General features: G+C 45.1%; 1 protein-coding gene across 1 annotated transcript in view; it reads right to left on the bottom strand.

The window, feature by feature from the left end:
- ASTN2 (astrotactin 2) overlaps positions 1-27,943 on the bottom strand; it is a 627,871-nt gene that overhangs the window by 162,585 nt on the left and 437,343 nt on the right. The window contains 3 exon segments of the mRNA XM_033137815.1: positions 1,473-1,652; positions 4,718-4,822; positions 5,436-5,560. Coding sequence (XP_032993706.1) covers positions 1,473-1,652; positions 4,718-4,822; positions 5,436-5,560 — 410 coding nt within the window.

Raw genomic sequence — 27,943 nt, 5'->3', positions numbered from 1 at the left:
AAAAGGTTTTTTTATTATTACTTGTTATTATTTCTTTGTAAGAAAATATGAAATAACGTAAAACCATTTTTGCGGGGGGGGGGGAATCAATGGGGGGGTTGACAAGAATTTTTTCGCACCAGGTACCACCTGACCTTCCCATGCTGGGGGGGGGGGGTTGACCAAAAAAAAAATTGTCCCTGGGTACCAATTTACCTTGCTACGCCCCTGTATGAGATAGACTCATGACATGCAAAGCGAGATATGTCCAGCCTTTGTTTGTTATAATTGTGATGATTATGGCGTACAGCTGATGAGAACCCCAAAGTTGAGATTGTTAATTTGGGGTTCTCATCAGCTGTACGCCATAATCATCACAATTATAACAAATGAAGGCTGGACATATCTCGCTTTGCATGTCATGAGTCTATCTCATCTATTAGTTTCACCTTTTAAGTTGAATTACTGAAAGAAATGAACCTTTCCGCGATATTCTAATTTTTCGAGTTTCACCTGTACTTTAAAAGTATATTATTCTCACAGTGTACCATCTCTTCTCCTGAATGCAGTGCACAGCCCAATCCCAGACTGCAGACAGTAGATAGCCATCATAGCTAATAGCCTTATAAACCAGCAGATAAGGAGTGAGGCAAATGTCCCTAGGGAGCGACACCCCCGCCCCCAAATTCTAGTGCACTGCAGTTCCATCCTGTGTCACCAACGAACATGAAGTAGAGTGTGGAGGAGGATCTTTATCTCATGCACATTGGGGTTTCATGCTGATGGACCCTGATCAATTATTTCTGGAGATTAGTTTTCACAACAAGCTATACAATTTAACCAGCAAGGACTGGGGTTAGCAGTGGCCCAACTTCCTGAAAACAGTACATGGTGGGCAAGCTGCAAAAACCAGGTGGCCATGTAGTTTTCTGGAGGCGGCAAACAAGCTGGCTATGGCAAATCGCTGAACTTTTAGAAATATAACCTAATTGTATCACTTCAAAGTCCCAAAGTTTATTGCCCTGTTTAATGATGTGTCTGGTTATTTATAGCACCGCACAATGAGTCTGCTGCTGAATTAATATACTTCCTTAAAGACCGTCATTGTCGCAAGCGATAAAACGGAACCATTCCCAGACAGCTCAATTATGTCACATTTATAGAAACCTACTCAAATCACCCTCAGCAATTTTCAGAGGGCTGGCAAGCAGATGACAAGGATCGCAGCGTGTTGGGCTCAGAAACAGGACAGCAAGCGAAAGCCTTGTAGGCGGAAAGCAAGGAGCGCAGATGGACTTGGCGGGCGGGGGGGGGGTGGGTTGGAGAGAGGTGTGCATCTGGGAGAAGAAAAAAAGTCGTGGCCCCAGGCTACTACACTGGAAAGGAGCCCTCTCCTCAGCTGTGCAACAGAAGGAAATATGCAGAACTTGTGATATGCAAAGCAAAGTGGGTGTAAGCGAGAAAACTTCTGGTAGCCTCCAGGAGCATCTTACCTTTCTGATACTGGAACCAGAGCTGCTGCTGCACTTTCTTGCTGGGAAAGTGGATGGTGCAGCTGAACTCAGATCCATAGAGGGCCTCTGCTATGTAGTGGGAGCCATACTGCTGAATAAAGTAGAGCAGTTCTTCACGGCTGCTGTCCTTGTTCAGGATCTTCAGGACATTAAAAAATCCTGCAAGAGCCAAGAGGGAGGAGGAGGAGGGATGTCACAGGTACAATTTTTATTTTTTAAGTTAAGAAACGATGCAACAGAAGGGAACCTGGAACACCATTCACATACACTGTTGACCAATTGCTCAGTGTGACCTCCTTCTCCATTAGTTGCTCCTACAAATTCCAGTTTTTGGTGCTTGGCAAGCAGATTCGAGAACTGGATGCAGTATATGCTGCACTGCTGTTTCCGTAAGGACTTCTCAGGTGTAGTATTCTTTGTAAATCGCGCCAGGCCACTGCCTGGTCTTTTACTATGTGCTATGGCCATATGGCTAATGCAATAAACAAATTGATTGATTGACTTCTCAGGTGAAGCATGCTCTTCTTTACCCCTCTGCACCCGCCCACCTTCGAACCTACACCACTGGACCTGTTTTGCAAGACTGTGACCTTCAATGCAGCCATTTTGGCAAGCAACACAGCAAGATCAGTGAGTATTTGTTTATCACCTGCCACCGGGTGCTCTGGGGGGCTGCCTTTTAGATAAATGGCGCCCAAAACCAATTCCAAAGAATGGGATAATACCATATGGACATAAGAAGAGTCTGCTGAATCAGTCCAGAGTCCTTTTCTCACAGTGGCTGACCAGATGCCAGTGGGAAACCCACACGCAGGATCTGAGCACAATCCCCACCCTGTGGTTTTCAACAACTGGGATCCAGAAGCATACTGCCTCCAGCTGTGGAGGCAGAGCATAGCCTTCATGGCCAAGAGTTCATCCTCCATGAATTTATCCACCGGTCATCCTCTTTCAAAGCCATCCAGGTTGGTGGCCATCACTCTCTTCCATGTGAGTGAGTTGCACAATGTAAATATGCACTGTGTAAAGCATAGAATAGTGCATGTTTTCTGGTGGGAGTGTGCAGAGGGCTAAAGAACCATCACCACAAGACTTTGATGCCACAGCTAGGCAAAGAGTGCCTGATGGCTGTACTTTATGAGTAGAATCAGACAGTGTTGTCCTTAAAAATAAGAGAACTCAGAAAACGTGAGTTCGGATATGTTACAGACATGCTGATTAATTCAGCCAAGTCACTCTCAGCCTCAGGCATCTCATCTGCAAAATGGGAACTTGAAATTAATGGCCTTACACAGAGCGATATTGGGTGGTAAATACAAAAAAAGGGAGCACATTATTGTTTGTGATAAGCAACTAGTGTTTCTGCTGCTTTGGCTGCCAACCTATGCAGAATGCTATAGATGGAGGCATGACATAACCCTAGCCTTGGAGGGAGGCATTGTAGCTCAGTGGAAGAGCACATGCAACAGTCAATAGTAGGGTGGAACAGCAGCACTTGCCTAACTTTCTGACAGTACGGAGAGTGGGAACGGCAAGTGGAGAGATCAGTGCTGGGCAAACACAAAGTGGAGCCAATACATTGGAAGAGCCTGTTAGATCAGGCCAATAGCCCATCTAGTCCAGCATTTTGCTCTCACAGTGGCCAACCAGATGTCCATGGAAACTAAAAAGCAGGACCTGAGTATAACAGCAACTCCCCTCCCAAGGTTTCCAGCGACTAGGATTCAGAAGCATTACTGCTTTCACCTCTGGAGGTAGAGTTTAGCCACAGATAGCCCTCTCCTCCATGGGCTTTTACAGTGTTGGTGTGTTTGCATAGCACCAATTTTGACACCACCTTGCCCCTCCCTGTACACAGCAGCATCTTTACTGCCCCATCTCACTGTCTGCTACTGAAAATATGCCTTGCCTGCAGAAGGCCACGGGAACAAGACCACAAGGACAATCACTGTCATCTTCAGTTACAAGGACCAAGTAAACGGTGATGTGAAAGAATCTTAGTAGGCAGAACCATCCATGCCTGAGATCAGCCAGACTAGACATTACTGGGCTAGATGGATAAACAGCCTGACCCAGAATATGGCAGCTTCTTATGATCCTTTATTAGGGAATGGGTATTCCTCAGTGGTAGAGCATCTGCTCTGCATGCAAAAGATTGCAGGCTAAATCCTTGGCATCTACAGGTGGGGCTGGCAATGAGCCCTCCTGAAGCCCTGGAGAACCACTACCAGTCAGGGTAGACAATACTGAGCTAAATGGAACCATGAGGACTGGGCTCTTAATTCATTGTTAAAGACATGGTTTTAGCTCAGAGGTAAAGCTCTTGAGTTGCATGAAAAACATCCCAGGTTCAATCCCCAGGGGAGACCCTGGAGTCCTGAAGAACCACTGCCAGTCAGTGAAGACAATACTGGCAAATGGTCTGACTCAGTATAAGGCAGCATCCCACAGGTTATAGCCACCTAAGCAGACCCACTGAAACGAACAGACCTAAGTTAGTCTGGTCAATTATTTTCAGTGAATCTGCTCTAAGCAGACAATATGCTGTTCTGTATCCCTAATGCTGCTTCTCTTGCAGATGTGTACAGAAACTGCTGAAATGCCCATCCCTGAAACTGATCAATAGCCAGGCATGTGTTTTTTCTAGTCTTTTAGGAAGCTAGCTGATGGATGTGTGTGGCACATGTATTACCACTGAGCAATGTTAGAAGCTGAGACATGAAAGCTAGGAGCTAAATGGCACCTTAAATCTATGCTATGGGTGCAACAATGGAATGTCTAGGCACACTTTTTAATAACAAGAATACAAAGCTGAAAATGAATGAACCATGGCTAAAATATTATGTTCATTTTTCACATGGTCTAGTACTTCCCCTGCCCATCCCCCTAATATTCTTAAGAGCGTCTCTTCTCCAGTCTTCAGAGAGTAGCTGGAAGTGGGGAGGAAGAAAAAGGTCCTCCTTTCCTTCCACTCTGCAGTTTTAATCTGAAATCTTAGGCACAGTTCTGCGCCCAGAGCTCAGAAACTGCTCGCGCTAATGAAATCCCCTGTCGCAAAGTGCTCCTAGAACAATGGGAGTTTCAAACACTGCCACTGAGAAGTTACCAGGCAGCACATAACCCCCCCCCCCCCAACCATTGCAAGTTGCAGCAGACGTCTCTGCCAAAGAACTACAGCTGCCCCCCCCAGCTTGCAATCGTCACTGTAATGTGGCTGTTCTCACCTGCTGAGAGGGCAATGGTGCTTAGCTTTACTTTATACAGGTTGCTTCGGACCCTCCAGTGCTGCACCATGGGGTAGCCCATGGCTTCGTCATACCGGATATCGCCTGTGAAGAAATAATTTGGAGTCAGAGCACAAGAGGCAGGAGGTGGCCAGAGAAGAGAGCTGTCTACTTGCGCTCCCACAGGCTTATTTCATTGTCACAAGCTTTGGGATTATGAAGGGTGCAGTAACAGAGATCAAAGCCTCATAACAATAGTCACTGCTAGGGTTCTCCAATGAACAGGCTGCAGGCAAGATGATGGCAGAGCCATGCTTACTGGCACCAACAGGGTGTGTGTTTTAGAAGAAACATCACTTAACCTGGCATAAGAATTGGAAGTTACCCAGCAAAACGTAATTTCCAGCCACAAAAAAATTGTAGCATGCAGGGCTGTCCAATCAACTCTGCCCATAGACCAATTTCTCTCAGCTGTCTTACAGCTGTCAGACTGTAGCAGCTATTCCATCAGGCTGCAACAGAGGGAAAGAAGGAACGCTATGCATTTGGCTTTGCTGAAAGACCAGCTCCCTTTGGCTCTACCTCTCCTGCACCTTTCACGTGGCAGTGACCACTCCATCAAGCAGCTTAAACTGTTTCCTTCCCAACTGGGCATTAATAAGAACTACTCTCCACCTAGAACTCTGGGGTGAATTACAACTATGTCCAAGACTCCTACCTGTGAGCAGCTGGAGGTTTGGAAGTGGCTCAGAGAGCACACCACGGCATTGCTCCTCAACTGGTAACGGGATCACCATCAACGCATCAGCCAACTGGGGAAAGTCCTTGATGAAATTATTCTCCCTGCAGAAAGAAATCAGAAAACGCAAAAATAATGATCTGGGTGCCCTCTGGGCAGAGAATCTGAGCGCAGTGTTAGGTGGTAGAAGACATTAAAGTGAAGGGTGCATTTGTGTAAAAGAGAGAGAAATTGTGTGTGTGTGTGTGTGCAAGGAGAGAGAGAAAACCTCAATGATACGACTCTCCAGGTAATCAACTGCCTCCCTGTGATTTATTGTAGAATGAGCCATTTGCTACGTTATTTGTTTTAAAACACTCTAGAATGGCTAATACTGTCCCAACTTGCAGTAAAGGACAGATTATAAGTACAGTACATTGCCCCCACTCTCCTCACCTCCACGATTGCACCCAGGCAACAGCAGCATTTTAAACAATGAATGCTGATTCTCTCATAATGAGAGGCACCCCTCTCCAGTTTCAGCTTCACCATAAAGTGCTTTGAATCTCCTAAAACCAGAAGGTGGCAAGCTTAAAAGCAAAACCATCCCTACTGTTTGCTACTTTTATTTTGCATGCTCCTGTCTTTGCCTATTGGCATTCTATCTCGTCCAGACTTTTTTTGTCTGCTGCTGCTGGTGGTGGAGATAGACTGAAAACATCGTGCTTTCAAGTTGCTCGAGTGCATTGTTTTGGTTTTGCAGATGCAATAATGAGTTCCCCTTACCACTGGCTCTCCACCACAAGGTGCAAATAACCAACAGGGCTGCCCAGGGAGTGCCGCAAGGCAGTCAGTCTGGTGCCTTGGCTTTTAGGAGCCACATACACTCAGCAAAGGAACGTTCAGCAAGGCTGCTGTCTGCCGCCAACCTCGTCCCAGAACGCTCTGCAGATGTACTCTGGAAGGCAGGCAGACGCTGCCTCTTTGTGATGTGACACCGCCATTCAGCTTCAAAACTGGATTTCCCCTCCAAGAAACAGGAGCTGTTAATTAGATCCCTTGGGGGTCTGCTGTATTGTCCCCCCCTTCTATTCTTTCTTTAAAATACACACATACACACACACGAGCCAATATGAAACTCTGCACAAGCTACAACACTTACCCTTTGCCCAACGCTTTGAAGGCAAAGGTCCGTGTTTTTAAGCACTGTGCCTGAGAGCTTTTTATTTTCTTGCCCTGGCACTTCCTCTATGAATAGCCACTCTTTAATCCTGAGTCAGAACAAACATCAATTCAGGTTTTCTGCGGATTTGCATTTGCTCCGATTCAGCGGTAGAGAGTGGGTTTTGTGGGGAAAGTGCTCAGGGGGAGGGTGGGAAGCACAAGGCACATTCAAGTGTGGACCTGTGCCTGGAAACAGCCCCTTTGAGTCGATATGTCAATATGCCTTTAGCACATTGGGGTCCATTTATATTATATATGCTTTTCTGGAGGAGGAGGAGGAGGAGAAGCTTTTGCTGGTAGTTTCATGGACATTGCTATGTGGAAGTTTATATATATATATATATATATATATATATATATATATATATATATGCACATTTTCTACTGGTTTTTGTTGCTATATTACTGCAACTGTGGCGGGTTTGTTTTTGGTTTTTTAATTGGATTTCATTGTACTATGAGTCAGTGTCTTGCCCTTTTTTAATTGCTATATGTTGTTTCAGCTCTACTCTCTCTATATCCACCTGGAAGCAGAATGCCACTGAACTTGGGATTTGCAGGTTTGGGAGTTGGTATGGATGGAATGAGTTTGGCCAAACTGCGGGAGGCATTGAAAGTTAGGCATGCCTTGCGTGCTCTGGTCCATGGGGTCACGAAGAGTCAGACACGACTGAACGACTGAACAACAACAACAACATGGATGGAATAGAAAAGAGAGAGAAAATACAGAAGGGCTATTGCCTTTATGCCCCGCTTGTGGGCTTCCTAAAACTTATTAACAGGCAGTGTCCTGCATGAGATCCAGGAGGCTTAAAGATATTGAGTAGTGGTGGTGGGGAGAAGGAATTCATATCACTATTTATTTACAATGAGTGAATGAATGAATGAATGAATGAATGAATGAATGGTCTTACTGTGTATTTTTCCCAACATTTGTTGTTATTGTTTAATTTTGCTTAGATATAATGCTATAAACAGTCTAATTCAAGCACAGCCTCTGTCATCCTCCACCACCCAAAGTCACTGCCCTCTTTTCAAATTCTTTATTTAGGTATCCCCAGTGCTATTTTTCTAGAAAAAGAGGTGCCAGAACTCACCATGAACACCTCCCTGAGTTCCAGCAAGTTTCGGCTGAAAAAAAAGCCGTGGGTATAAGAGCAAAACATCCACCACATCACTAGACTCCATCTCTGCCACTCCACTGCAAGCCTGGGACATCTAAAGTCCCTTTTCTGCCCAAGCAAAGTTGATCGCCACCCTCCGGGTAAGAATTTAAGGCAATATCAATGTCCTGTACAGCATATAGCTGGTGTTTCGTAACTAGTTCTAGAAAACAGTAGCCACTTCTTCAAGGTTCAGAATTCGATAGGACTTAACAGTTCTGCCAATGCTATACATAGCCGAAGTTCCCCCTGCCTAAATTGTTCCAATGCAAGCAGCATTTAGTTCCAGTCATTATGGCTCTTATATATACTTGGTGTGTCTGATCTGCTACTCATGCCATCAATTTACCCGGAGTCTGCAGTACCCTGCCTTCTCTGAATGTGTGTGGCAATTCCTCTCACCCACCACTCCTGTTTTCCCTTCAGATTCTTTGCTTCAGGCGCTTTGCAGCAGCAACTGATATGAAAGGTGCCACACTGATTATTCCTGTTGATCTGCAATCCAGTAAGCCAGACTGCTGACAGTTTATACAGAAAGGGAATGCAGGGGGGGGGGGAGAGAGAGAGAGAGAACCTTCCTTGTGAGCTCAAGACAGGAAAAAAAGAGCAACAAAAAAATACACCCTCTTCTTCCCTCCTAGAGAACCCAGAATGGTTATCTCAGCTAAACAAAACCAGCACTTGCAAATCAGTTCATTTGCAAAGTTTTGCTATGGATGAGAATATGGAAAGGATCCACAGAACTGTTGAGTCCCCTAAGGGTCATTCAGTCAAACCCCCTGCAATGCAGGAATCACAGCTAAAGAGTCTCTGGCAGATGACCATTTACCCCCCCCCCCCCATGAATGAGGGTCTAACACCTTCAGAGGGATCTAGAACATTCATCACAGGTATAAATCAAGGGGTCGGTCTCTGACATCTCCCTTGAAAAGGATCCCAGATAGAAAGCTATGGCACTCCCAAGTTAGGCAGTTCAACATCTAGGACCAAGCGAAACATGACAGCAGAATAACTTTATGTTTTGCCCCAAGGGGCTATTGCTGCTTGGGAGGTGAGGTGATTTCAGGAAAATGGTGTGTGTGTGTTGAGGGCAGGGAAGGTTTAGCCCTCTTCCACCAGCACCACAGACTGATCAGATGCTGTCTTCTTGCTACATATTCTATTATTCTTTAAATGAAACAGAAGAATGTATGAAATCTGCACCTTCAGAGTAAGGCAACTCCATGTACATTCAGAACGAGGGGAGCGGAATCATGGGCAGAAACAAAGGTGGGCAGGGAGGGGCAGCTGCCCCCCAATAAAAATACATAGCAAACTGAGGTTCTGCCCCCCCTCCCCCAACAAAAGCCTTGCCCCCCCCCCACAAAAAAATCCTAGCTACGCCCATGAGAAGAATGAATGGCAACAGTACACTGTGGACACTGAAACTCTTGGCAAATAGATTTTTGTACAAAGTGACAGCTCCAACATCCATGGAAGCTGACTCTGCAACAGCAGCTCTGGGAGAGACAGCAGCAGTGACAAGGGAGATTTATGCCTCTGATGAATGTTGTTGCAAAGCACATGCTGGACACAGATGCAAGATGCATCAGTCAAGGCAGGTGCAGTGGAAATCTACACTACCATTTCACTCTGCTCTTAGGTCCAATGTGTTAACGGTGATGAAACAAAACATACCCCGACTGAAAAGTATGACCTTGCACCATCAGAATCCTCATAAATTCTAGATAATGGAAGAGGGATCAATGCAGGCTGAAGTTTTCAGAGAGGATGTCAGAGATTCAAACATGCACGGGATGCACATTAATTCCTTTCGGTATTCACAGAATCACAGAGTTGGAAGGGAGACCAAGAGTCATCTAGTCCAACCTCCTGCAATTTAGGAGCCAAAGCTAAAGAATCACTGGCAGGTGGCCACCCAACCTCTGTTTAAAAACAGAGTTCACCACCTTTTGAACTAGTCTTTTCCAGTGCCGAACAGTTATTTCTTTCTTGTAATTTGAATCCATAGATGTGGGTCATCCACTCTGGGGCAGCAGAAAACAAGCTTGCTCTATCTTACACGTGATAGCCCTTGAGAAATCATGTCCTATCTCAGTCTCCTCCTGTCCAGGCTAAACAAACCCAGCTCCCTTAATCGTTCCTCATAAGGCTTCATTTCCAGACCCTTTATCACCTGGTCACCCTCCTCCGCAAATATTCCAGCTTGTCAATATCCTTCTTAAACTGTGGTGCCCAGAACTGAACACATTAAACATGCATACATGCTCAGAAGGTGACCTTACTGGATTGCTGTCAATTGCAACCCAAATTTCCAAAAAGTGCAAGAAGTCGAATTATAGAAAACACCCAAAGGCTCCATCTGCATATGAATTTGGGAGTGGAGTGGGGGGAAGAGAGAAATCAAATCATTTCTGAATATAATTTATGTGCAATTGAGGGGTTGGGGTAATGAAAAGAGGTGTGTGTGTGTGTAAGATGTGTGTAGATTAGGAATCCCCCCCCCCTTTAAAAAAGGACAGCTTTTTCTTTTTGCTGGCAGGGCTGCATACCAAAGCAGTGGTGGGATCAAAGGGGTGTGGGGTGAAAACAAGGAGTGGACCACCCATTTTCTTTCTGCCACCGTACTCCCTCCCTTCTTTGAAAGTGATTCCTCCTCCCCACAACACACATAATCAAATTATTCCTGGGTGAAGGAGGAGAGGCCATGGATGGACTGAACAGCACTACAGGCTGCACCTACTCCTGGTGTAGCTAGGGAGGGAGTGAACATTTGGAACAGGGCAAAATCCAGACTGCATTCTTAATGGATCCAGCTCCCCTTATTTTGGTTGAGAGTGCACATTCAGAGACAGAAAGGGGAAGTAGAAAGCTGCCATATACATTTTGCTCCATCTACAGTACCTGAGTATTCCCTTCTCTGATTAGCAGTAGATCCCAAAGGGCCTTCAGCTAGAGACCGCCACTGACTTGTGGACCCTTCCCCGAAATTCTGGACCTGCAAATTATCAAGGCACCCTGCTCTTAAACTATGAGCTGCAGCTCCTCCCATCCAGCATCACATATTCACTCCACACAGAAACACATTTAAAACTATGTGTTTTTCCTTGCACAATCATGCTAAATCTCTTACTCAAGGACAGATCTAAGATGTGCATGTATGTCATAGCTGTCAACTTTTTCCTTTTCTTGCGAGGAATCCTATTCGGAATAAGGGAATTTCCCTTTAAAAAATGGAAAAATTGACAGCTATGATGTATGTGCATGGGTGCTTTTAAATATATTCATTGATTTTCAGGAACACGGTGGACAAATACAAACATATACAGAAAATAACAGCACCCCCAAAGCAGTCCTCCCCCTTTCTCCAGAACAATATGAATTTAAAGAGGCAAGGAGTTGCCAAAAGGTTTTCATTTCACTCTAGAATTCTGCTCCATAGACATGCGTGTGTCCAAGGTGGGTGATAACCATGTTCTTTAGCCATCGTGTAAGAAATAAAATCAGTCCAAATAATCTGAAAATCATCTGTAGTCTTGTTTATCCATCGAAGGTTAGTGGCAGCACTACCTGAATACTAAGAAACCATTAAGAAGTGAGTATCCAAAACATGTGTTTGGGCTAAAGTTGGGTCTGAAAAGGTGAAAGGCTGCTGCACTAAATGGCTTTGCAGAGATTGTGGAAGACAGAGAAACACACCTCACAGTCCTTCCAGCTGGGGACACGGTAGAACCAGAGTTGCAGTTAGAAGTTTCAGCCAGTAGAGGGCTGCACATGCCTTAGGCTTAGAACAATGCACTACTCACAAAACTGCCCATTAACCTCCATTCTCAAGCAACTGTGAAAAAGCAGAGTTTCTTGTTGGATGTGTGTGGGTTTTTGGAATTCTAAAGAGGTCTCATGGCCAGCACTCCTTGCTATGGGCAAAGAGTTGGATGCTGTGTGTGATTGCTTACACCCGGGGTCAGCAAACGTTTTCAGCAGGGGGCCGGTCCACTGTCCCTCAGACCTTCTGGGGGGCCAGACTATTTTTTTTTTGGGGGGGGATGAATGAATCCCTGTGCCCCACAAATAAACCCGAGATGCATTTTAAATAAAAGGACACATTCTACTCATGTAAAAACACACTGATTCCCAGACCGTCCACTGGCCCAGATTTAGAAGGCGATTGGGCTGGATCCGGCCCCCAGGTCTTAGTTTGCCTACCCATGGCTTACACTCATGAAATGAAAATGCCAGTTACATTTCAGTTATAATAATAATCCCTTAGTATCGATCTTGCCAAACAGTCACTAGGCAAAATCTTATACCCAAATATCTGGTAATTTTTCTCCTAGTGGCGGTTTGACTCAAAACAGTGGGACACTAACATTACACTTCTTTGTTTACCTCTCGGGGCTCTGTGGTCCAAAGTCTGTGAGCAGAATAAACAGAGGTGTGGTAGTAGAAGAGTCCTTTATTAGCACTTGATACCCACTCGATCCCTGTACAATGTATCAAAAGCAATGCTATTAAACCTTCAGAATCACATCATAAATGGTTCTGATATGACTTAATGCCAAAATATTTGTGGCCTCAGCCCTCTTAGTGTGTGCCTATATAGTAATAGCTTGCTAATTCATGTCTGACGTTTTTGCACTGTTTGTTCTATCCTTTTCAACCCGGCCCATCAAGGGTTAACGCAGGCTCCAGATTGAACTGACTGAACAGTCCATGGGGGGGACGGGGAAGGGGACGGGGCGGCTGAATGTTTAAAGTGAATGGGCAGCCTTTTTTGTCAGTTGAGAGGGTGCTTGGGAGAGGGACTGTGGGGTGGTTGAAAAGAAGGTCTGTGAGAGTAGGTTTAGGTTAGGTACCATATTTTTCGCTCCATAGGGCACACCGGACCATAGGGTGCACCTCATTTTTAGAGGAGGAAACAAGAAAAAATTTTTTTTCTGGTTTTCCTCCTCTAAAAGCCCTGTTTTTTTGAGGATCAGCTAAAAGTTTTGCAGCTTTTTTTTTTGCAAAGGGGGGAAAGCAAAGCTCCTTTTGCAAAGGGGGAAAAGCAAAGAGGAAAAGCCCCGTTTTTATGGGGTTCAACTCACATTTCTGCAGCTTCTAAAGGAAAGGGAGCCTTTTCTACAGTTTCCAGACAGATAATCTAATCAGCCAGTCACATGTCGCTGGGGAAACAAACAACCTCCCTCTGCAGCACATTCAACAAAGGAAGGCGGGGCTGAAAGGGAGCCGGGACTCTTATCTCTCTCCCGATCTCTTGCTGATCAGCTGCTGAGCGGGGTCCTTTCAATACCCCTCTTTCTCTTTGTAAAATAAAAAGCACGATCCTCTTTTGGTCCCTGGGCAATTCAGCTCCAGGGACCACCATTCACTCCATATGACGCACAGATATTTCCCCTTACTTTTTAGGAGGAAAAAAGTGCATCTTATGGAGTGAAAAATACGGTAGTTCTAAGGTTATCTATTATATGATTAACAAAGATATTACCACTGAAACTAAGCTTGTGTTATTTTCCAGCAAAGGTACATGAAACTCATTTGTGTGGACACTCATTAGAAAGACAAAATTTCCTTCAAGAGTGGAACTGTGAGGTGCACTGTGAGGGCGAAATAGGGAAACAGACCCAGGGTGTCACCAAGTTACCTCAGGGAAGAGCTGAGCTTTTACATGAGGGGATTTCTAGTGGATGAACCCCTCATACTGGGGACACAAGGGATAGTCTCATATTTGGCCTAGAGTTTAAAAGGGTACCTGGCCACGTTGGTGCTGGAAATGGGCTCTCTTTTATTTAAAAAGAGAAAGGTTTACTTAAAGGCTAAAGGGATAAGTGGGAGTTTAGTTTTACCTAAAAAAGCCCTGTTAGTTCTTTCCATGGAAACATGGAAAACTTCAATAATCATTCTTTTTCTTTTTCTTTTTTAAAAAAGATCACAGCTTCAACTCTTTTGAATGAAACTGAGGCAAAGGCCGAGTTGTTTTGGGGGGTGGGGTGGAGTACACTCATACACTCAGCCTAGTAGTGTCTTAGGAATAGGACGCTTCAAGAAAGCAAACAACAACAACAACAACTTGTGGGAGCCAGTAAGTCACTGGTCACTGCTAAGGTGGCTTCCAAACAGCTTGTCTATTAGACACATCCTTCTTTCTTTACGGGGATGTTCGATTACACAGGCTGTTTGTTGAGCACTCATTCTGATTTGTCTATGCAGAAGTTAGAGGACATTACGTCAAAGAAATGTCAACCCACACATTCTAGTGCATTTCACTATGACTTTCCTTATCACAAAAAGTCCATTTTTTTGGTGTGGGGTGTGGAGAAGGGGTATGTTGTGCAAGACCACTAAATCCACTCCACTTGAGCAAACTGAATTTTCTGGTATTTCACCTGAAATAGGAAAAGTCGGGAAGCATTCTAAGTTGGAAAAATGCTTTACATCCAGGAGGTCCTAGTCTCAGTCCCTGCTGCCGCTCCCTGCAGACAACATTGAACCACAAGGAACAATGGTCCAACTCAGTGTAAGGAAGCTTCTTATGTTCCTAATAGCATCAGGGAGAACAACCAGTCTGAGTAGACGCTTATCAATAAAATAGTTTCACCTGGCCTACAACAGCTTCCTGTGTTCCTATATTCCCTGCTTAAAGCAGTAGCTTCCCCCACTTGCCATCCCATAATGCACCAACATAAAAACATTAACTTGAGGGAGAGAAGGGGGAGATCATGACCCATGACAGTGATTAGCGGAAGCCACAAAGCATGATATTTAATTACCTTTTCTCCCAGCTCACACTGCTACAAATGTTAATCATATTAACACCCACCCCTTTGTCCAATGAGGTTACACTCCGAAAAGTGACAATGAGGAAATTGCACTGCAGCAATTCAAAACCAGCTCAACTGGCTTCAGCATGATGTGTTTTGATAGGGGTCAGCAATGGCTTTTTAATTAGAGGCATGTAAGCAGTAGGGTTTCTTTCTTTAAATTATTTCTCTCTCTCTCTCTCTCTCTCTCTCTCTCTCTCTCTCTTTCTTTCTTTCTTCTTTGAATTTTTATTAAAGATGTAATGTTTCTCTTTTTTCTTTTTCTTTTTCCAGTTCTAAGCAGTATAGGGTTGAAGGGGAAGAGAGGTGGGGGGGGGAGAGTGGGGGGGATAGGGTTGGTGGTAAACTTACATATCATTCTTCCTTTTTTCAAAATTGGTGTATGTGTGAGGTTTTTGTGTCAGCATCACTTGGGCAAGTTCTCTTTCTACTAATTTGTTGGTTTATACTGGCAGTGAGAGAAGGCTGGAGGGCAGGACATGGTTGATTGCCTTTGATTAACTGCAGAGAGATTTGTTTGCGTGTTTGGAAGGGGGGATGGATTGTTAGGTCATGTTAGCCATATTGATCCAGATGCTGTTGGTGGATCCCTGTTATTGTCAATTATGGGCTGTATATATAATAAAGGGGAGCCATACCAGGGTGAAGGAGTCCTCCTGTATTTGTCCCCGGGTCTGTTTCAGTCTGTTGGTTAGCTTTTCTAATATATCTGTTTCCCATACAATTTGGTACCAGTGGTCCATGTTTACTCCTGACAGGTCTTTCCAGTGTCTAGACATGATGTTTCTGGCTATTGAGGGTAGGTGGCTTAAAAGTTCTTTATAGAGTGAGCAAGCATTATTGTTTTGGAAAATATTCAATAGGGCCAATTCTGGGGTGGGTCCCAATACCTGTTTGATTATTTTACATATTTCTTGTAGGATTTCAAGTCACAGATCTAAAAGGTCGCAGGAAAACCAGCTGTATACTGCTGGTTTTGAACAATCCACAGAAAATCTGATTCAGCAGTAAACTGCAGGTCTTCCTAGGGAAAGTGGTAGGACGGACACACACGGACACACACACACACAACACAAACAAACAAAGAACCTCTCAGTGACCCATGACTTGTGATCACTTGAAATCATAGGACAAACTGATATGTGGATTGTCAGTTTATCCCGTTTATACCACATCTTGCCCCTTTGCCTCATCTTTGGTGGCCAGATTACACTGAATCAGCCCATAGGTATGTCCAACCCAGCGCTGCCTAAACTGACTGGCTGCAGCTCTCCAGGATTTCAGACAAGGATTTTCTCTCAGCCTTTCCTGGAGGTACTGGGGATTGAACCTGATGCTCTGTCATCGAGCTATTAGAATAATAGAGTAACAGAGTTGTAGGATTGGAAAGGGATTTCTAGTCCAACCTGCAGCAATGCAAGAATCACAGCTGAGCACTCACATCCAATCCCCGATTCTGTGGAACTCAACCAGGAAAAGGCCTTTCTCTGCTCAAGAGAGCTGCTTGCTGCCGGCCACAGAAGGTGGCACTGGGCACAAGAGACTTTCTCATACAAAGCTGCCTCATCCCAGATCAGATCATCAGTATTGATGGACTCCAACCCTGCTTGCCCCAGCCAGAATGGCCAACAGTCAAGGAGTGATGGGAATTGTAGTCCCACAACATCGGAAGGGCAGTGAGTTAGCAATCTTTGGTCCACAGTGACTGGCAGTGGCTTTCACTGAAGCCAAGATGCAAATGTTAAATCTAGTTCAGCTAGAATTTTCTTGCACACCCCCCCCCACTCCAATACACACACAAAATCCCTTCTGTAATTCAGAGTCATGAAACTTGAAGCTCCAGTAAATGTCATATCAATATTGAATCAGGTGTCCCCAGCTCAGGATTGCTCACAATGACTGGATTTCAGGCAGGAGTCTTTCTCAGCCCTGCCTGGATTACACCTGGGACCTTCTGGATGCAAATCACTGAGCTAGGAGCCCCCAGTACATCAATGGAGTGGAAGTATCACTTCTAGTGAAGTAGAGCTCACCTCCTCACCTTCTAAGCACATTAAGCAAGTACGAGAAGAGGATCTATGGACATGTGCAGACTGCCCTTCTGCAAAAATGAGTCACCAGGAGCAACCACAGCACACCTGGGATTAAGTAAAAGCCTTGTCCAGGTCAGCAAACCTGCCTCCCAGGCAGACTTAAAGCTCTGGCACCCCTTTTAAAAATAAATTAACCACTCAGTGGGTGGGTGGATTATCAGCGCTGTAATATAAACTTAGCAGGTCTGTAACTGCGAGGTGCTGAAAATGATTCAGTCAATCATCTCTGGCAGAATGCCTCGGGCTCCGTCTTGGCAGCCTTTTTTCATCCTAACAGCAGAATACTAATCATAATGGCGACAGGCGCACTAAAGCTGCACTTGCTTCGGAGCCAAGGGATGCTCCAGACAGCACAACCTGGACCCTTCTTCCTTAATAGCATCTGATTTGAGAACACACACAAACAAACAAAAGAAACAAAGAAGAATGACACACACACACACACACACACACACATGGATCAGGGAGTGTGGAAATAAAGAGACAGCTGTCTACTGAAAGTCTCCCCAGGTGCACTGCTTGCAAAACAGCACAAGTGTCACCTGGAAACTCAGATCCCAGGAAAGCCACCCACAACCCTCACCCCCCTCATTCATTCATCCATTCAACCAACACAATCAAAGGGATGGAACAACTCTCCAATGAGGACGGGTTACAACATTTGGGACTTTTTAAGTTTAGATAAAAGCTGAATGAGAGGAATGAATGTAGAGTTGGAAGGCACCATGAGGATCATCTAGTCCAACCCCCTGCAATGCAAGAAATCTTTTGCCCAATATGGGGCTCAGAGACATGCTTGAGGCATATAAAACTTTGCATGGGGTAGAGAAAGTGGATCAATAGTTCTTCTTCCTCTCTCACAATACTAGAACCTCAGGACATCCAAATAAACTGTGTGTTGGAAGATTCAGGACAAACAGAAAGAATTACTTCCCCAATTACATACATTCCCATAGCAGCTTCATTTCATCTCCTTCCTTCCTTCTTACTTATGGTGTGTGTGTGTGTGTGTGTGAGAGAGAGAGAGAGAGAAAGAGAGAGAGAGAGAGAGAGAGAGAGAGAGAGAGAGCCCTTGCCCTTTCTCCTTGGAGGAAGGAGATGTCCCCTGGCCCCTCAAATTTTTCATGTCTTTGGTCCACCTGTATTTAGCATGTGGGGAAATTACTGGTGCTGGAATTGGTCCAACCTGTGTCACGGACAGGGTACAAAAGGTATAATACCCCTTCCACACAAGACTGTTTGCTCTTCCCTAACCAGCCTTTCATATACACCCGCAACAACTGACATTTTGAGTTGTGTCACACCCCATCATGGCTTCTCAAAATTCCAGTGTCTACTGGCCCAAAAAGGTTGGTGACCCCTGTTCTAAGGGGGCCAAGAAAAAGATGAATGGGTAAACTATGCTGACTAGACTTTAGACTATGCATGCGAAGGTTCTGCTCCAGGAGCTGGAAGAGGTGCATCCTGAGATACAAATATCCCAACCCACAGTATTAATTCCTGCAATGCTTGAGTACCATGGCAGAGTTTCTACATGCCCATTCTAATGTTTATTCCTCCCTCCTCTCCCGGTCTTTCAACCCCCGCCCCGGCAATTGTTTATTCTACTAAACTGTCTCCCGTGGGTTTAAAACTCATGATAGGCAAAAAGATCTAGCTTCCCCTGAAGTGTCTAGAGGGAATGTCGGAAGACTCGGTGTGGAACGTGAACAGATTCAGGAAAATTTATCGTTCCCACAGCAACACCTTGTTCGTATGTATAATGCACTGTTAAGGCAATGCCGCTCCAGATTTATGCCTTAATTACAAAGTCACTGTTATGGGAGGTAGTCACTGCTAAGGTATTTTGTTCTCAACTTCTTGGTAAACCAGAGGTTATCTTCCTTCCTTTGAGATTCCAGCTGCTTACACTGAGCCTTATGTTTGTGACGCTTAAGTGCAAAGCTTGACTAAGATTGGGAAAGCAATTTTTGTGTCCCAAAAAGGCAGTGGTGTTTTGTTTTTGTTTTTTTAAGTTCAAGGGGGAGTTTCTATTGAGCAATCTAGTATAAATATATAAAAGATTGCAGAACCTTTACACTGCTGACCTCCTACTCAAATGCAATGTGTTTTAAAAGTTCACACCTGTCAGGCAGTTAATCTAACCCCAGGAACAAGCAGGAATGATGTGACAGAAGACAACCTGATTTGGAAATACTACACTGATGCTCAAAAGGAACCAGCCTTCCCCAGCTGCATCAGGGCAAGGCTGGCAAGGAGAGGCATAGTTCACATAAGATCCCAGTCCAAACCTAGGAGGATACAATGGCCCGGTGCCAGAGGTGTAGTGTGTGGGGCCATCACCCTGGGCGCACATTCAGAAGGGTGCAACTAAGCCATAGGAGTCTGGAGGGTGGGAGGAAGGTGGTTCCCTTTTCTGGCACAGTCGACTGGATGGGCTGCAAGTCGAGAGTGGGCAGCCAGCCAGGCCCTTCCCTGCTGGGGTGGAGCCCCCTCTCACTGCCTGCCCCTATGGCTAGCGCCACCGTGCATGCCAGGTCGCTGTTACACCCCATCCTCCCATTTAGGTGTTAATAAACCTCTCACCACTCTGAAAAACTCTGCCAGATTGCTACTTGAGGATAAGTTGGAGGCAGCAAAGTAAACCTTATGTGTTGTCTTCACTGTAATGCAACAGAGACAAAATTATGTGCTTGGCCATCTTCACCATGGGTCTCCCAGGCACTGTCCCCAGCCACTGTCCAGCCTGCGCCATAGTCTGCATCTCTTGGGAGTAACAAGGTGCAGCATTTGCAGTACTTGGGATCAAGTTGACAGCACAACACATTTCACCACTCAACCATAAGGCTGGGGGCTTGGCAGGATCATCAGCTCTCTGTCAGAAAATCCTCACCCTCAACCAGCATTCAAGAACTCATTGGATTGCGTAAGTGTCCATGGTTGTTGTTGTTGTTCAGTCGTTCAGTCGTGTCCGACTCTTCGTGACCCCATGGACCAGAGCACGCCAGGCACGCCTATCCTTCACTGCCTCCCGCAGTTTGGCCAAACTCATGTTAGTAGCTTCGAGAACACTGTCTAACCATCTCATCCTCTGTTATCCCCTTTTCCTTGTGCCCTCCATCTTTCCCAACATCAGGGTCTTTTCTAGGGAGTCTTCTCTTCTCATGAGGTGGTCCATGGTTAGAACATCTTAATAATTACTTTTTATAGCAAAATTTCTGAATTAGCTCTGTCCTTTTGCAATAGAAATAAAAATGCCTGGTCCCTCCAGGATCTTGGGGCTCAAAGTAGTTTCCTTGGTTCTGTAGTTTGTTTAAAAGGTGGTCCCTCACCTAGGTAATGAACAAGGTGGTGTAGAAGTGAATTCTTACCACATTCTGGTGGCTCATATGGGGATAAGCCCTCTGAATGGGACCTGGAGGATTTCCTCAGTGCACAACACAAATTGAGTTTTGTGGATGAAAATCCACAGGTAGTTCAATGGTCTTGGTGATAAAGAAGTTTTCCCAGGAACAGAACAAGGACGAGGCCAGATAAAACCTGGCAGGAGTGTGGAAGGCATGAGTCTATTCTCTGACCAAGCCTCAAAACTGGGACCTTGCAGATTGGATCTGAAGACTCCCCCTTTCACTCTCTGCTTTTCTGACTTACGGCTAGCTGCACTCTTCTCACTGCTAGAAGAAATCAGTGGGTTGCCTCCTTTAGGTGCAATTGAACTGCAAGGGGCCATTTCCTTTCTGACTGTCTCAGAGAACAGCTGCACAGCCACCCAGGTTCCCACCCCTTGTAATGCAGCAATAAAAACTACTACCACATCCAACATCATCTGCTGGGCCATCTGAGGTTCTCCACTCAGAAATTTGCACAAAATCTGCATATACAAAGGAAGTGTGTTTTCCCTCCAATCAGCTGCGCCAGCGTACAAGGGAGATTAAGGGTGTTGTGTTGTGTTGTGTTGTGTGTGTGTGTGTGTGATGTCACACATGCACACTAAGCATCCCGAGATCTAGCTTCTCTTCCTTCCTGCTGCAGCTGCAGGGGGAAGAGGCCCTGGCTCCTGCTGACCTTGCCACACACACAACATCAGGAAGAGCCGGGGCTTCTTTCCCTGGTGGCCACAGCAGCAGCAGCAGGAGGAGAAGCCGGCCACGGAAACAGCAGGTGGCTCATCTCATCCACCTCTTTCAGGTAGGCCTGTTGAGGCCCATCACAGCCCCAGGTAAGCTCTGTGAGGCTCGCTGCAGGCCATGGAATATTGAGAGAGCCCAGCTCCTCCTAGAAAATTTTGGGTGACCCTCAGCCCCTCCAGATGGTGTCTCTGCCTCCAATCCATTTCTATACCTCTGAGTCTCATTTGCTGGGAATGACAAGTACAGATAGCACTGTTGCACCCAGGTTCTGCTTGCAAGCTTCTCACTGAGGTATTTGACTGGACACTGTGAGAACAGCACGCTAGACTAAATGGGCCTTTGCCCTGATCCAGCTGGCTCTCCCTTTTTTTCTTATGTACACTTTATGCCAATGTGTGTAAACATTATAGCTAGAATCATAGAATTGTTGGAAGGGACCAGAAGACATGTTCTCACTTGCTTAATCACCTGCAGAGAAACTGATCTGGATAAATGCATCTTTGAATCTCTATCTCAAAAAAAACAAAAAACAAAACACTTTTTTTAGTTTCATTGTTTCACCAAAAAACAGGGCCATCATGAAATAATGGCCAAGCACCAAAAGTCATAAAACAATTAGTGTGTACAAAGAGTTTAAATGAAATTGTATTAAAGGTCTCTAGAGTTCTAATGTCTCCATATCAGCCACAATTGCTAATTACCTAAAGGAAATTGGTTGTGGTACTATGAGGGGCCGGATGTTAAGTTTCCACAGATCTTTGCAGTTCATTGCATTAGCTTTAATCTAATCTATTTCCCTTCTTTGGCTTTTGTGCAACCACTGCAACTTTGGCACCTCTAAACATCACATCCTTCACTGGATTGGCAAGTAAAGATAAGCTTACTCTAGATACGTCATCCGAAACGAGACAAGCTGACTAGCAAATTTGCAATTAATTTCTTCCTGGGTTCTTCATAAATATCACAATGGGGAATATATAGTGACTTACGTTTTCCTCCCCATAGCAATAGTGTACACAGTTGCTTCAAATACAGGTTTGTTGGCTGCATTTTGCTTCAACCTGCCTATCAACAGTGACCAAGTTAAGAAATCTAAACCATTCCTGATGCTGCAGCTGTTGTGTGGTCTCAATATGGTCCATTTTACACCAGCCCTGAAAACTGTCACTGTGGTGGAAACACCACAAAAATATGGTCCACACAAGGAGTTGTTGCCCTCTCTGTTTCTTCTAGTTGCAGAAGATCACCAGTTCCCAATTTCTGATTATAAGAAGTTTCATGTTACGTAATAGCAGCAAAATGAACGCAACAGTATTGTTCTCTTTTGAGGTGGGGAGATAACTATGGAGCTCCTACCGGAACTCGATAGGAAACAGGAAAAACCAAGCTTAAACTGGTTTATTAAATATTATTTTACATATCAAGAACTTTTCAGTATTCCAGTCAGTGTTAGAAACCGAGATATGAAAGCTAAGAGCTAAATGACACTTCAAACCTAGGTTATGGGCGCAACAATGGAATGGACAGCAGCTAAAATGTTATGTTCATTTTTCACATGGTCTAGTCTTTCCCCTGCCCACTCCCCTATTCTTAAGAGGGTCTCTTCTCCAGTCTTCAGAGAGTAGCTGGAAGTGGGGAAGCAGGAAAAGGTCCTCCTTTCCTTCCACTCTGCAGTTTTAATCTGAAATCTTAGGCGCAGTTCTGTGCCCAAACCTCAGAAATTCCCTGTTGCAAAGTGCTCCTAGAACAATGGGAGTTTCAAACACTGATTCCACTACTTTGCAATACTGGAAGCAGGGTTACTTCCTGTACTACTGCTGATTTGCACTCCATGACCATTAAAGGCAAAGGATCGAAATTGGTTAATTTTATTAAAAAAGAGAAAGATGTATAGGAAAGCTACTATATTCCTGAAGGAACCAGATCTTCAAAAGCTTTAGTACTGTACTGGGGGAGTGCTGTGCTAGAAAATAAGTACAGCTTAAAGAACAACCAACTGTGTTTGCTTTCTTGAAGCTATGGTCTATATTTTGACTTTACCAGGATGCAACTCCTAGACATTCCTTTGAAACTGGATGTTTAGTTCAGTGTGTCCACGTGCTTGTCATCACATACACACCAATTGTCTCTGGTTTTCTGGTGTTTTATCCCTATTTCTTCCTTTAGAGAACACCCGCTTGGAACTTTGTTAATGAGAATTGAACGAGTTCAGCCCCCTCCACAAAGTCCCTACAAGTTGAATAAATACAAGGCAGTACAGCTTCCAGCAAGGTGTAATAAGGGGGGGGGATCCTTGTTATGAAAATAGGGATGATGCAAGTATGCCCCCTTTTCATGTGTGAAATATTGTCTACACTAAAAGCACAAGTAAGGTACATGATGATGTCGCTTTTCTGTGTTTCAGCTGAACTGTAGAAGACAAAACACCCTATGCAGGGAGCGTGTACACACACACACACACACACACACACACACACAAGTTGATCTCCAAGTCAACTTTCCCAGGAGACAGAATCCAGTTCTTAGAGAGCTGTGAACTAAGACCCATTGTCTCTATTGCAGCTTTCATTTTACATACAGCCTCTATTTGATCAGCATATCCATCAACTGCATGGGGCTCACAGGTTTCTTAATGACGTGTGGCAATGTCATATAACCTTCCAGATGTTCACTTGTTGCTGCTGGAGGTATCAGACATCTGGCATGAGCTGCAGTCTCTATGGCAGTATTGCAGGTGGGGCAAGAGAGAGAATAAGGTGAATGGCAGGTAGGCTGAGAACTCTTCCCTCCTCTCAGTTACCACCTGTTGCATCAGTTCTGCAGTTCCTCCCACATATCAGCCCCTGCTGGGTTGTGTGATGCACTGTTTGTCAAACTGCTTCGAGGAGGCTGAGAAATCAGATGGACCCAAATGGCCTGGCAGCTGGCTCTGAAGGAATGCCTGTTCCTAAAAGGGGTGGGAAGGGTCTCTTACTCTGCATTCCACTGTGTGTGTGAGGGGGGGATTTTATATTTAGAGGGGGGGGGACAATTGAGGGGAAGGAGATGATGTAGAGCTGGGGTGGGGGATTTATTTCTACATGAAAAGCCATTTACCAATGGGGAAAGTAAGATGGGTGGGGAACAGTTGATAGTGGGCACAGTCAGAGGGTTATATCCAGTGTGGCAATTACACATTGCATTGGCAAAGTGTTCCGAACCAGCGGCCTCTTGTCTGCAAGGGAATGCATAAGCAGGTTGCTGGCAACTTTTCTTTCACAAAATAGAATACAAATCTGCTATGCAGTGAGTTTCCAACAGTTCAACAATTTGCATCATTGCATAGCTCTTTCTCTCCACTTCCCTCTCATCTCTCTCTCTCCTCTCTCTCTCTCAACACACGTGTGTGTGTGTGTGTGTGTGTGTGTGTGTGTGTGTGTAAAAGGAAAGGATCCTCAGGAGGGTGGTCTGCAGAGTAAGTGTTGCCCCTGTAGTATCCAGAGAGCCAAATGATGCTGAGGACTGCATGAAACTGAGCCAACTGTGGCCCTAGGGCAACATGTTCACCCACCCCAGACTTAAAAGCAAGCATCTCTGTGCTATAGTAGCTTAAGAGAACATACAGAATGCTGAAATCCCTCAGTTGGGACAACTAAATGCCCCAGTTAAGTAAATGTTTAAGTTTGCACTGAGCTCTTGTTCAGGATTAGGTAGATAAATATACCTAAGGAATAAAAAAAGAAAAAAGAAAAATGTTACATATCCAGGTTGATGTTAGCCCAGAAAATGTAGAATACTTGGAAGAGTCTTTGATTCATGTTGGGCTTGGACAAACAACCAGAAATAGAAGCCTACTATAAAAGAAGGAATGAGAGATGGTGGGTAGCAACCAACAGATACTGGTTTGTGCTTCTATTTTTGAACTTGGATTAAAACAGCAAACACATTCACACTATATAGATCTTAACTGATGGAGCGTAGGGATCCATGAGACCAGGGGCATAGCGTGGGAGGTGTCAGAGGGGCTGTGGCTCCAGGCATAGGTTTTTGAGAGGGCACAAAGTAGGTGCCCCCAGCACAGCACAGCCCAGTGCTCCTCTCCTGGCGTAGGAGGAATCGATGCTCACAGGAGCACCAGGCCGTGCTGGGGGTGCCAGCTTCATGCCTGCCAAATGTTGTCGGCTGGCTGGGCTTCCCCCTATGCACGCAGGCAGCACAGCACATTGCTATTGTGCCTTCTTGCACCGCCTTCCCTGGATCCCAGCCTTGCAAGGCCACAGCTACGTGCCCTTCGACCCCAGCCTTGTGAGGGGGAAGGACGAGGGCTGGAGGACAAACTAAGACCACCTCACCCACCCAGCACCCACCACAGCTGGGGCTACACCAGCCCTGAGTGGCAAAGCTGTTAAACCCTCCTCACATGAGGCTTGGATTGAAGAGTGCACGGTTGCTGAATCCCCATGCTGTTGTTCCCGAGTGGCCTTGCAAGATTTCGATTCAGGGAAGGCGGTGCGAGAAGGGTTCAAGAGCCATGCCATTTGGGGCCGGTGTCACCCTAGTGGTGGTGGGGGCTGAGCAGGTGCATTAGGCTCTGTTTGCCCTCACCCTGCCTCTGGTGCTGGAGCCCCCCCCCCCATGCATACCAGCCCCAGGCATCATGGAGATACATTCCACCACTTCCTGAGACAACCTAAAGGACCATTAAAAATGCAGTTAGATTTCAACATAAATAGGCGTGGAAGATCAGGATTAAAAAAAAAGTGTAAAACAGACTCATAATGTAGATCACGGGTCCCCAAACTAAGGCCTGGGGGCCGGATGCAGCCCAATTGCCTTCTAAATCCAGCCCGCGGACAGTCTGGGAATCAGCGTGTTTTTACATGAGTAGAATGTGTCCTTTTATTTAAAATGCATCTCTGGGTTATTTCTGGGGTACAGGAATTCGTTCATTAATTTATTTATTTTTTCAAAATATAGTCCGGCCCCCCACAAGGTCTGAGAAACGGTGGACTGGCCCCTGCTGAAAAAGTTTGCTGACCCCTGATCTAGATTCACAACCTGGGTGAGTCAGAACAAACCAAGGTTACAGCTCATGGTTAGTGAGCACTCAGTTTAACCAAAAATCCCAGTTTGGTGAATGCACTGAGTTAAATCTTGTCCTAGCTCAGTGTCATATACTGTAGCTGTATAAGGGACAGAGAAGGAGCAAAGCAGCTGTGAGCAACCCTCCAGAAGCCTGCATACCGGTGCAGTCTTGGTAAGCCGAACTATGATCTACCATGTCGTGCGAACCAGGTCTGCTTCTATCGTCTTCCATGAATATGGTCTTAACACTGTGTCCGTAAGTGACTGTGGAGGCCAATTCTGGACCCGCACGTCCTTCCATAGTGGGAACACAGGTTACCAGGCAGGAGTTGATCAGGGTGAGGATTTGCCAAATATGCCTTCCTCTTAGCTCATTTCTCCCATTTGCCCTCAGTTCGTGTTTCTTCAAAGTCCATGACGCCTTTGGTAGAGGCTGTTCTCCAACTGGAGCGCTTGCAGTCCAGTGTTTCCCATTTGTTGTTGTTTATACTATATTTTTAAAGATTTGCCTTGAGGGCATCTTTAAACCTCTTTTGTTGTCCACCAGTATTTCACTTTCCATTCTTGAGTTGGGAGAAGAGTAGTTGCTTTGGAAGATGGTAATCAGGCATCTGAACAACATGACCAGTCCAACAAAGTTGATGTCAAAGACTCATTGCTTCAGCAATGGTGATCTTTGCTTCTTCCAGTAATCTGACATTAGGTTGCCTGCCTTCCCAAGTGATATGTAATATTTTTTTTTGAGACACCACTGATGCAATCTTTCAAAGAGTATGAAATGGCGTTTATAAGTGGTCCATGTTTCATAAGGGCACAGTAAGGTTGGTAGTACAATAGCTTTGTAAACGAGCATTTCAGGGAAGTTTTAAATGTTTGAAGTTTTATTCTGTTTTTAGTGTTCTGTTGGAAGCAGCCCAGAGTGGCTGGGGAAACCCAGCCAGAAGGGTGGAGTATAAATTATAAAAATTAAATTAATTAATTTTGTTTCCCTCAAATGTCCCAGTCCTCAACACTATACACTTCAATTGGGAGAAAGCTGTACTTGCACAGCTCAGGCGATGCTGAATTTTGGCATCGGTGCCGGCCCTTGTGGAAAGATAATTGCCTAGGTAGGGAAAATGATTGACATTTTCCAACGTTACACCATTAAGTTGGATCCGTGGTGCTGCAGAGGGTTTTTTGTGCTTGTTGGTGCAGCACTTTGGGTTTTTTTGGATGTTGAGTGATAGGCCAAGCTTTCCATAAGCTTCTGTGAAGATATTTAGGATGGTTTGGAGGTCATCCTCTGAGTGTGTGCACACTATGTTGTCATCAGCATATTGAAGCTCTGTGACAGAGGTTATGGTACCTTACTCTTTGCTTTCAGCCTGCTCAAATTTAAGAGCTTTCCATCTGTTCAATATATGATTTCTACCTCAGTGTGGAGTTTCCCTTCAACAATGTGTAGGATAACGGCAATGAAAATAATAAATAGAGTTGGGGTGATAACACATCCTTGTTTAACGCCTGACCCCACTGTGAATGGTTCACTTTGAGAGCCATTGTTATTGGCGATTGTTGCTGTTACATTATCGTGGAGGAGCTGAAGGATGTTCAGAAATTTATCTAGGCAGGCAATTTTCAGAAGGACAGTCCACAAGGCAGTACAGTGATACCTCAGGTTACAGACGCTTCAGGTTACAGACTCTGCTAACCCAGAAATAGTACCTCGGATTAAGAACTTTGCTTCAGGATGAGAACAGAAATTGTGCAGTGGCAGCAGCGGGAGGCCCCATTAGCTAAAGCGGTGCCTCAGGTTAAGAACAGTTTCTGGTTAAGAACGGACCTCCAGAACGAATTAAGTTCTTAACCCGAGGTACCACTGTACAATTTACAGTGTTGAAGGTCTTGGACAGGTCAACCCCAAACACAGGGGTTAGTTTTGCTCTCTGGTTTTTTCTTGAAGCTGTTGAGCAGTGAAAAGCATGTCCACTGTCCCCATAGAAGGTCAAAAACCATTTTGTGATTCAGGAA

This window comes from Lacerta agilis, chromosome Z (genome assembly GCF_009819535.1).
Source record: "Lacerta agilis isolate rLacAgi1 chromosome Z, rLacAgi1.pri, whole genome shotgun sequence".
Taxonomy (NCBI): domain Eukaryota; kingdom Metazoa; phylum Chordata; class Lepidosauria; order Squamata; family Lacertidae; genus Lacerta; species Lacerta agilis.
Note: the sequence above shows the minus strand (reverse complement) of the source record. Positions and strands in the feature narration are given on the sequence as shown.